At 37.5% G+C, this 11,788-nt stretch overlaps 1 protein-coding gene across 4 annotated transcripts; it reads right to left on the reverse strand.

The window, feature by feature from the left end:
* Positions 1-313: 313 nt before the first annotated feature.
* tmem196 (transmembrane protein 196) lies at positions 314-7,861 on the reverse strand. 4 transcript variants are annotated; one of them, XM_039678474.2, is made up of 4 exons: positions 7,307-7,861; positions 6,702-6,758; positions 3,063-3,332; positions 314-789 (listed from the first exon to the last, which is right to left on the reverse strand). In XM_039678474.2, the coding sequence occupies exons 1-4, from the start codon at positions 7,550-7,552 to the stop codon at positions 721-723; spliced, it is 642 nt and encodes a 213-aa protein (XP_039534408.1). In that variant the 5' UTR covers positions 7,553-7,861; the 3' UTR covers positions 314-720. The 4 variants fall into 4 exon arrangements, with proteins under 4 accessions (XP_039534408.1, XP_039534406.1, XP_039534409.1 ...); XM_039678472.2 differs by having other exon boundaries at positions 7,289-7,859; XM_039678475.2 differs by having other exon boundaries at positions 3,078-3,332; positions 7,307-7,857.
* Between the last annotated feature and the right edge of the window lie 3,927 nt (positions 7,862-11,788).

Below are 11,788 nucleotides of genomic sequence, written 5' to 3' on the forward strand. Positions count from 1 at the left end.
GAAAACACACACACACACACACACACACACAAACACATATATATAGTAGTCAACATTTGTGGATCAAAAAAGTTAATCAAAGTTGTCCTAAGACAAGAACGGGTATTGTTCAAAAAAAATCATGTATAACTTTGATGAAAGGTTTTGATCCACTTCAAATGTTGACTACTGTATATACATTAATTACAAATATTTACAAATATTATACAAATACAAATATTTCTTTAAAACAACAGAAATTGTGGTGTGTAAAGTAAGTGTGTTTTTGTGTGATAATGGTTTAATCATCAGTCGTTGTACCACAAATTCCATTTGACATCTTTATTTCATTTTCATATGAAGCCCCTATATAAAAATACTGTAAATGAATAAATATCTTTACAGGCATTTGATATGGTCAGGATAAAAGCATTCGGTATACCATACAATATCAGGATTACAATTTCAGATTCAACATTCCCTTTATCTAGATACAGGAAGAGAGGAAGAGTTACAGAAAGAGAGAGAAGATCGTTTGCATGCTTGTTTTGTACTCAAATATCTTTTCTGTACGCTGGTTGTCAAGGTCTCCTGAGGTCATCAGGTAACTGGACACTGATTGGCTGACTGTCTGTTCAATACATCTGACGCTGCGTCTACAGTCTCTGCTTTCCCTGTCAGATCGACTCAGCCAATCAGAGTGAAGAACTGTGCAGGCGAGAGTGTGTGGGCGGCGAGCCGTCATGGAGAAGCGCTCCGCCCGTTGTAGGAGATTTGAGAGATGGCATTGCTGGTGTTATCCAAAACCTCCTGCGAACAGACGAACACACGGCCGGGTTTCAGTACGAGATGCACGCTCAAACAGACAACTTACATGTTTAGCTACTGTGTGTTTTTACCAGTCCTGTGTGCCTGTGGAACAAACGGTGCACACTCGTTTAATGCTTAGGGTTTGTTCAGATAACTAACCCCAAATACGAGAAATTATAATATGATGCAAGTGTGACATATACATACACAGAGAATCATAAGACAGTACAAACTTGACACATTTAAGACTTAAAATAAATTAAAACTTAAAAGACTTAAAAACCTATTGTCATAGAAGAACCATTCAAGACGGCTATAAAATAAATAAATTATAAATTATACTGGCGCGTTTTTTTCATGCACTGGTCAATTTTGAGATTTTACTTCCATAATATGTCTTCTTTCTATATATAGTTGATAGAAAACTCACAAAATACACAATTACGCTTATTTATTTGTTATGTAGCGGCCATAATATGTCCTTTTGCAGTCTTGTTTTTGTTTTTGGGCGGTACAGGAATATATTTTCATGCTAGAATCTTCAAAAACACATTATTTTCCTCATATTCTCCATTGTTGCGGCTCCTGTCTTCCTAGTCTGTCAGTAACGCTCTGTTTAGTTCCTGGCCCCTCCTTCTGAAAAGCATACTGTGCTCTGATTGGTCGGCTGGAGCAGTGTGTTGTGATTCGTCAACCATTGGTCAACGTCCCTTCTAAACGGACAGTTTTAACACACTACTAACCAGGCCCTGCCCCTTTTATTTTGCTTTTATTTAGACGGGAATTATTTAAATGAGGAATAATTCGTTTGTGTTCGTTCCCGGAAGAAAACTCAAGACTACAATGGAGGCGTTTCAGGGAGTTCATAAACACTGAGGCCCTGTTTACACAGGAACGATTCCAGGGGAAAACGTAAAAACATTTTATCGGATGTGCCTTTTGTTTACACGACGACGGCGTTTTTGGGGCTTAAAAAGTGAAACCACCCTCCAGAGTGGAAATCTTAGGCTATGTTTACACGGAAACGATCTGAAGAGAAAACACAAAAGTGGCGTTGCGGTTTCACTTTTTATTCTGCGTTTAGACGATCGTTATGGGTGGGAAATCCGTGTGCATATGGTGACGCAAAAGTGTATGAAATTCGATGTAATATGCACTCCAGGAGGCTAGGTGGCGATGTGAAGCACTGCCACACAACAACACCAAGTCAACCTTCAATACAACCTTCACTGTTTAACAGACTTTTGCGTTTTAGACGGGAACGCGACGGGGGAGCGTTTTTAAGATTTCCACTCTGGAGGGTGGTTTCACTTTTTTGCGTTTTTAAGCCCCAAAAACGCCGTCGCTGTGTAAACGAAAGGCACATCCGAAGAAATATTTTTACGTTTTCACCTGCAAGCGTTCCCGTGTAAACAGGGGCTTAAAAACGCTCCACTGTCGCGTTCCCGTGTAAAAGGGCAAAAACGCAAAAGTCTGCTAGACAGTGAAGGTTGTACGCAGGCGCGCGGACTTGGTGTTGTTGTGTGGCAGTGCTCAACATCGCCACCTAGCCGCCTGGAGTGCATACTACATCGAATTTCACACACTTTTGCGTCACCATATGCATGCGGACTTCCCACCCATAACGACCGTCTAAACGCAGACTAAAAAGTGAAAATGCAACGCAACTTTTGAGTTTTCTCTTCAGATCGTTTCCATGGTAACATATAGAGAAGAAATCCCGCTGGAGGGACTTCATACTTTGTAATTTTGCAGAGCTTATTCATGCTCAAATATCAACATGACACATAAGATGAACATGTAAAAAGCATAATAGATCCTCTTTAAAGTTTATTCCTATTTAGTACCTGAGTTTATCCAATGTTGAGATTTCTGTTCCAGAAATGTTCTGCAAATTAGTGCATATTTAATTAGATTAAATATATGTTGTCTGCTTCTTTAAACATAACATTTCAGAAACCTTGTAATACAAAATGTACTCTGATTAATCAACCTGGGTACATATGGTGATGTCCATTAATTCAATTTGTACCCTCTTGACACATCAAGACACGTCCTTTTAGTCTATAAAAAGTAATATAGGAACTCAAAACCACAATAAAAAAAAAAATCCATGTGGCCTACATGACATCAACCGAAAAGAAAAATTGTTTCATAGGTGGAACAAGCTATTACATTTCACTGACATAATCATTCGCAATAAGAACAGGAACATGATGCATTTAGAAAGTGTTGCCTGTGAGCCGGTACACACACAGACTGCACAAACATACCAGCTCCTGTCGTACCTTCTCTGCCATCTCGTGCGAGTGATGGAGTGAATGTTCTCTCTCCAGAAACATGCGCTGCTGTTCGCTGCTGGCCAGTCTGCAGGTCAACCACGTGGACAGCGTGCAGCTGCTGATGCCCAGACACGCTAGAGACATGACGGCCAGATGAAGAGAGCGCATGGTGTCCGGACGCTTGACCAGTGCGCGGACAAACTGGAAGTTCAGGATTCCGCCAATTAAGCCACAAATGCAGCAGGAGGAAAATAGGATCATCTGAGAGAGAAACAGAAACATGCATAATGTTAGCTCTTTGTGTCTATTGCATGCATACATCAGTAAAATAACACATATTGCATCTATTCATAATTCAAATAACAACATATTGCATGCATGCATACAATATTAAAATAAAAACACATATTTCATGCATGCATCATTAAATCGCATGCTCACAATTTTTCAATAATAATGCAAATTAAGAATAACACTTATTGCATGCACACGCATGCACACGCATTCAATAGTAAAATAATGACATATTGCATTCATACAAATTAAAATAATAAAACATATTTCATACTCACAATTTTAAAATAATAAGGCACATTGCATGCTCACAATAGTAGAATAATAATGCATATTGCATGCATAAAATATTAAAATAAAAACGCATATTTCAGGCATAAATCATTCAAATAATAACGCATATTGCATGCTCACAATATTAAAATAATTAGACATATTGCATGCATACATCATTATGAATATTGCATGCTTACAATAGTAAAATAATAACACATATAGCATAAACTCACAATATCAAAATAATAATGAATATTGCAAGCTCACAATATAATAATATCACATATTGCATGCACACATAATTAAAATAGCAATGCATACTGCATGCGTTCAATAGTAAAATAATAACACATTTTGCATCCATACAATATTAAAATAATAATAGAAATTGCATGAATGCATTATTAAAATAATATTGCATATTACATGCATACATCGTTAAAATAATAATGCATATTGCATACATTATAAAAAATATATACATCATTACAAATGCATTAAAAGCGTTTCTCCTTGACACAAATTAAAATATCAATATTTATAATATTCGATTTAATTGATTTTGTAGTACTTTGTTTAAGTGCTTCTGTGGTGTAAGTAACAACCATAATGCTAGGTTTCCAGGGTGTTGCTATGCAGTGGCTAATGTTGGGATTTTAAAGCTCATAAAGGTCAAAGTACATTAACCTGAAGAGTATGGCACAGCAGAAATACTGTAAACGGAGGGTGAAGACGAAACCCTTGTGTACAGGGGGAATGGATTGTGCTGCTCTGTGTTTTTGTAATCGCTCAGACCACGTTCAGACAGTGACATTATCTGCCAGCTCAACACTTCAGGACACATTTGACCTCAAATTACATAAGAAAACGTCTGACTACAGCACATGAACACGTTGGACGTGTGCTAGTGTGCTAGACATCTCTTATATCTTGCTATTGCATACTCCTATCATTAATTGCTTACAGCAAAAGGCTCTGCAAATGATGGCTTGACAACACAATTAAACTGCATACTTGAGCTATTTGTTTTTGTAGTATGTGTGCAGTATGCAGTGCACTGAGCATGTCTAAAAAAAAGCTATTTATCAGCATTTTCATTCATTTAAAAGGTTGCTCGGCTCATTCGTGCCACCATTGCAACCTGCATACTGCTATCTTTGCTCATAAGCCAATGGAGCTGAAAGAATATACCACTATTTTTTAAAAGGAGTGTATTTTTTAATGCATCTATCAGCAGGCCAATGAAAAATGCACAATATTTAAACATGCAATGTTTTGAGGTCATGTGACAACAAATTTGTATCACACATAGGCTACAATTTAAAATTATTGAAGTGAATAAGCATCTGATTTCAAAAGCAGCCATTCACTCATTTGCATTATCGATTCTGCTAAAACTGCGAACCGTCTCTATTATTTTACTGTAACAAAACCAGTACGCAAAACATACTCATCAGCATACTACTGTACTAGTATTCCATTCACACTGTACCGCAGCCTATCGGATTACACACCGAAGAGAAACAGACAAAACACTTTTTTTACAGTACTTTCCGTTTAAGCGTCTTAAGATGAGACTAAAAATGTGATTTAGAGACACAACGCTTAAGTGTTCTTGAGTAACTCCTGACGTCAGGAATCAGATTCATTACAGGCAGACGGCGAGGGTTTGCATTCAGCCATACAGTAATTTTACAGAAAGGCCCAGAGAAACTAAATCAATCAAAAAAAAAAAAAAACAGAGAGGGAAGCGTGTTTGTGGACAAACCTGAAAGCGTGTACACAAGAAATCAGAGGAAAACAACTAATGCTATGAAAGAGACATGGAGAGTAGGATCAGAGATACATGAAAGCTCTCAGACAGGTTTCACTTCGGTATTGATTTGTGATTAACACTCTCCTCTGGGGCGGCTCACTCCACTCCACGGTGCCTAACTGAATCTCGGCTCTCAGTGAAGTGTCCAGGGATATTCACACACACACACACACACTGTGAGCTGGAGCTGGTCTCTGATGTGCATGTTTATATTGACGTCCACAACAAACTATTTCTATTCTGGATTTAGTTAGCATTTCTAAATTAAGAACACACAGTATTATGCTTTTTGGGATTTTACTGTTCAACCTTTCATGTTTGTGACTGGAAAAGGTCTGCAACGTTTCAAAGTGTCTTGTAAACCTATGTAGCTAATTCGCATAATGTCCGTCTATAGTTTTCATTGGCTGCTGGAGCACAACGCCCTCAAACACTGTAGTTGTGACTGGAAGAGTTTGGTTTGAGAAGACGCTGCGTTCTGTTGTGTTCGAACCCACTTTGCTTTACTTCCAAAGGATGAGATTGATGAAAAGAAAATAATTACTGTCTATAAAGTGCTAAAGAAGAGCTAAAATTCATAAAATTCTAACATGCATTGTAAGCTGTTGACCAATCACAGCAGACTGGGCCATCTGACCAATCAGGGCAGAGCAGGCTATCGGAAAGGCGGGGCTTAAAGAGACCGAATCCCTGATTGAGCATTTCCGACACTGTGAGAAAAGAGCTGATGTATATGTATATATTATACATCATAATGTATAATCTAATGTATATTATGAGAAAATACTGTGTTTTTGAATGGATGCATGTAAACCAATTGTAAGAGACCATATAAAAAAGAATAATACGCGAAATACATTTTTAGAATTCTACCGTTTATTTGTGTTCTACACGCATGAAATGATTCCAATTAGAACCCAAAACCATTTAAAGTTGAATTTAGAACATTTTATGCATCATTTTATTTAAAAACTCAATCAACAAAGAAGTGTTTAACATTGAAGAATAAAAAAAAGTGTATGTGTTCTCGTGTATGCTGGGAAGAACTTACTTTGAAGCTATTAAAAAAAAAAACAAAGAAATGGCAAGCAACACAATTGAATTTACCATAAAAAATATTTTGCATGTAGGCTAAAATATACTCTATAAAAAATATATGATCTGGGAGACTAGACAATGCGAACTGGCTTGTGTGTGTTCAACAGTAGTGTACAGTAGAGATCTAGTATGAAGTGCGTACTCACAATCAGTCCTGTCCTCTTCCGTGCACACAGCATGCCACACAGCCCGCAGATAAGAAACTAGAAGAGACAAAACAGGGTCGTGATATTTGTGAAAGTCCGAAATAACATGAATGGAATTGTGACTAAATGATATGACTGGATTCAGATGACAGTAGAGTCAGTGTCTATAGGCTAAGAACTGAACTGAACACAAATTAAGTTATAGGCTATATAAGTTAATGATGGAACAGGCTATATCACAACCTCACAAAACAACAGACGACGAGTCTTATAATTTCTAGAGCAAACCGAAACAGTATTTATCTGTGAAGAAAACAACTTTTTGAAGAATTATTAAGTTATGACATTAGAAATTTTGCCATTCTACTCTATAGGTCAGATTACCATGGTATCAGTTACATGACTGTATGATAGGCTATTGCCTATGAATGATTCTTCTTACAAATATACCATGGTACTATATATGCCCGAAACATGTTAACTTTTGACTGACAACAAATCATTTTTAACATTCAGTGGCTGAGAGTTTTGCTCAGAGAACAGCTCATTTCTTGAAGCTGAATAAGACTAAAAAAAGTGAGACGTACACACACTCCGCTCCATACCGGAGAAGCGTCGCCCTGCTGGGTCTTGTGCTCGGCTTTCGCCCGGATGATGCCCACCGCGCCCAGGACGATGCTGGACACCCCGAGCCCTATCTCCAGCGTCGACAGAACCAACAAACTCCAGATGATCTTCCGGCTGCTGCACATCTTCGCTCGGGCATCCTTCCTGACCGGTGCGCAAAACGCTTCACTCCATGTCTTCACAGATAAACACACGTTAAATCCAGAAAAGTCTGCAGAGGACATCAACTCAAGTGATTTCTCCCAAACAGATCAGTGCGCAAAGGCGCTCTCCATGGTGCGCGAACGCCACCAGTTAAACTTTACCCTCCTTCTCCTCCTCACTCTGTTTACCATGATCTGGTCCTGCCCCGTGTGATTTCCCTCAGTTTAATGCTCCGCCCACAACCACCCCCGAGATTCTTTGACAGTGCTGCAGTGGAGTGCTTCTAAAATAGTTTTATTTAATTTCACATGTAACGGAATTCGTTTGAAGAGAAATTGCTAATAACGTTCTAATTTAGAACTTCTAAATCGACTCTGGCGGGAGAAGTTTCGAAGAGCGCAACACTGTCGAACAGCGAGCGAAGCAGGTGTCCTCCTCACGTGCGCGCGCACAAACACACGGTTATGCGCAATGGTGCGTAAAAGCGCTGATTGTGGTAAATGTACCCCGGCCGGGCATTTTGTTGCATAAAACACCCGAGATGAAGAACACCTAACGGCTCATGTCAGCACAGCATATTAATACAGTCGATTACATTGCATTTAGAGAGCTTTTGAGTTGAGCGGAGAGACTAAAACCATAAGCGTGCTGTTTATGGGCACTTTTGATGCTCTGTGATTATATTTGTGGAAGTTCCCACACATTACCAACGCGCAATTGATGCCTAAAACATTGACTTTACAGACTAGAGAAAAGCAAAAAAAAAAAAAAAAAAAAAAAAAAAGCAAAATGGACATTAATGTCTTTGAAATTGTTGCTTATTGGCCAGGCAGGCAGTCATATGGATTCCTATAAAGCAGATTTATGCTCATTGTGCAAAGCATTGAGCATTACTGTGCATTACCACAAGCATTTTATCATCTCAGGCCACTCACAATAAAAGTTGAATCATTTTTTGCATTATCCCGTATACTCACGGCCACGGGTTGGCCAGAAAGGAAAATTCCTGTCTTGAAACAATTTAATTTAATTTATCTAAATAAATGGCCTCTCTAAATAATTAATAACCAGATTTCACATAGAGAATTAAACAAAATAGTTGCTCTGGGACTGTCTATAGCATCCGCTCATTAAAATATCATCATCACAACACAAATGTAGAAGCCTGTCCACATCTACTGCAGTGTGTGAAGGGTTCATCCTAAAGCTAAAACTGCAACTTCTGTTCGCGTTACCGTAACAACAGCAGCTCTGAAACAAACAGTGCTGATATCCAACAGTTTCAATGCAGTCATATTTTAGGTAGCCTATATTTTTTTTTATCGATTTACACTAGCCTATATCTGCATTTGACGTTTTTCACCAGTATTTCAACAAACCAATTCAGCAAAAAAAAAAATAAATAAATAAATAAATAAATAAATTTACAATCAATCAGATTTTTTTAAAATATAAATAATTTTTGAAAATAGTGGTTAATTGGGGGTTTTCTTTACTAATAATAATCAATGTTCTTGAACCTATAAAAACATTTAAAAATGAAAGAACCTCTGCCAATTGTGATAGAACATTAAATGTCTGACAAAAATAAAATATAGCTAAAGGCAAAGTTAATAAGTTAATTTGTCTTATAAGCAGCTTAATGCACACAAACTGTAAAAATGATATAAAAAATATTTTCAAGATTTGTTATCACAACTTATTTTCTTTTGTCAAATCAACTTTATAATAATTTATTTAGTTGAGATAACTTATTATTTTGAGTTTCTGATGGTTAAATTAATCTCCTTCATTGTATTAACTCACTTTTTCCAGTTCAATCAATCTAAAATTTTAAGGCAACCAGGTTACTTACTTTTTTAAGTTAAACCATCAATATTTTTTTACAGTGCAACCAGTGCAGAACTGAAAACGTCCTTGTTAGTCCAATAAAATCGTTTATTGACACCAGCCTCAGCATATGACTCATTTTTCAAAGTGGGGAACTATGATGTCAAAGAGGATTCGCGCATTACACGCATAGCTAAATAACATAGATGCCTACCTCGTGATGCAGCACCTGGTTGTGGAAGAAGACAATCGCAGCATAAGCTTCATCTGGATTCCAATAGGACTGCATGGATAAACTTTATTTTTAATGACGTTCCAGCCGATGAGGTAAAACATGGTCCATCTGTTCGCTTCATTTCACTGAGGATTGTTTTGTAAACAAGACTGGATTTGCAGACCGATTGAGAGTAAAGAACAGTGCTGTGCCGTCTATATTGGATCTGACAGGAATGGTGCAACACACGGACTCTGGGTCCAACATGTATGGGCGAATCATTCTGGTTGCCATTTTACAACATTGGACATTCTCAAAACAGTTGAAACTCATTATAATATGCAAAACTGTTCTCCACTCACAGCAGTGGGCGTTTACTTCCAAGTCTTCAGTGAGAGACGCCCATAAAAACAGAGCGTTTTTCAGCTAGGCTCAAAATTATGGTAGAAAATAATATATTACTTAATCATTTTGATGTTTTTGAATGTAAAAACCAAGCGAACGTCATAAATTGCCCTCAGACCAATAATGGAATTATTTGGCCATTTGCATACAATCATTAAAAATGCTTTTACATCAGCAAAGAAGTATGCTGTTAGGATTTCTGGATTCCTGTATAGTTTGTCTGCTAATCTGCTTGGGAACATCAGCTGTCTGTAATCTCAGCACTGGAGAACAAGACACCCCCGTCTGCTGAGTCATCAGACTAGCGCTTCTCCACCTTTAGCAGTGTGTGTCCGCTCTCCTCCGGGTCTGTGGGAATGTGAAGTGCTGGACTGATTGTCAGTTTCCAGACCCAGTTGTGAAGGGTGATCTACAAATAGCAGGGTGGAAAGGGTGGAGATATTTTTAGAAACTGCGACCAGTGTGTAAAGAATAAGGAAAGCAGGGTGTATTGTTTGCTCTTCGGGTTCTGCTGCGATATCACATTTCTGAAAGATTTTTTGTGCTGCATATTCCTGAGAGGACCAACAGTTTATCACTTGTTAGCCCCTTTTTAACCACAATATGTACACTGTAAAAAATATATATATTTTCAACATTTTTTCTTTTGTCAAATCAACTTAAATAATTTATGTTCAGATAACAGTTTCTGGTGATTAAATCAATCTCCATTGTATTAACTCAATTTTTCCATTTCAATGAACTTAAAATTTGAAGGCAACCAGGTTCATTTTTTAAGTTAAACCAACAATATTTTTCATCAATCATATCAACCATGCAGCTTACCAGACAAATGCATTCATATATCTTTTTTACTTTCTACTTAACTTAAGGATGCACATTAATTTGTATTAAAGGCATGCATTATAGGCTTTTAAGCATTCAGCTATGAATGATGGGAGATGTCGTTTAGCAATGCAAGCCTCTTGCCTCAAACGGCTATATTCTGGAAAGTTTAATTACAATTTTTTTTCATTCAAAATCCTAGACTGTAAAAAATATGGACAAAGCGTCTGTGACGTCACCCATAGACTCTCTGAAGAACGGATTTGAGGCTGTTTATGGGGGGTACGGGCGGCGCCATACTTGAAAATCTTGGAAAATACAAAATACAAAAGTTTCAGAAAGGATACAGAGGTGGTATCATGTGTTGTGTAAGATCATGGCCGAGACGTCAAATTCACTCGGCGCAGCCCGTTATCAGCTTTCAATCAAAGTTAACCGCCCTGTCATACGTTTTTATATCTAAATATGATCTAAACTAACGAGTTGTCAGGCACGCGAACATATTAAATATTACAATAAAAGTCCATGGGACCAAACTGAAAACATATGAATTTATGCTGTGAAAACGGACATTATAACATGACGTCTATGGATATTTACTCCCTTTTGGTGTTCTGACAATTTATGCTACCGGGCTACACATCGAGATTTGCTACTTACGTTATGCGCATGTGCAGACTCACAGTTTTGTTTTGTTTTTTGTTTTTTTATACAAAAGGTACATTTTCCTGTTATGATGTATAATTTCCCTTTAAAAAATGCTTACTATCATATGAATATTTGTACGGTCAGCCAGCTGAAAAGGAACAACTGAAAGTTTCAGTTACTATTAGGAAAAGTGTACTTTAACAAGTATCACACCGTTTTTAAAAATTAAAACAGTAGTCTACAGTATACAGTAGCTACTCATAACTTAGAATTGTATTATAATTGTATTTCATACGACTTTAATCGGCATTCTACGGTAGCATTTTTCGACAAGGCAGCAAAAATCGGCAGAACACCGGCCTCTAGCGGATTTTAGATGCATTGCAGTTTATCG

This window comes from Pimephales promelas, chromosome 18, assembly GCF_988280905.1.
Source record: "Pimephales promelas chromosome 18, fPimPro1.hap1.1, whole genome shotgun sequence".
NCBI lineage: Eukaryota > Metazoa > Chordata > Actinopteri > Cypriniformes > Leuciscidae > Pimephales > Pimephales promelas.

What these genes read in the sequence shown, in the direction of transcription:
- tmem196 (XM_039678472.2), bottom strand. Translation starts at nt 7,552, where the DNA reads ATGTCCTCTGCAGACTTTTCTGGATTTAACGTGTGTTTATCTGTGAAG. An exon ending in CGGTATGGAGCGGAGTGTGT is followed by an intron (nt 6,759 to 7,288) that starts GTACGTCTCACT and finishes TGTCTCTTCTAG; the next exon opens with TTTCTTATCTGCGGGCTGTG. An exon ending in GGAAGAGGACAGGACTGATT is followed by an intron (nt 3,333 to 6,701) that starts GTGAGTACGCAC and finishes TTTCTCTCTCAG; the next exon opens with ATGATCCTATTTTCCTCCTG.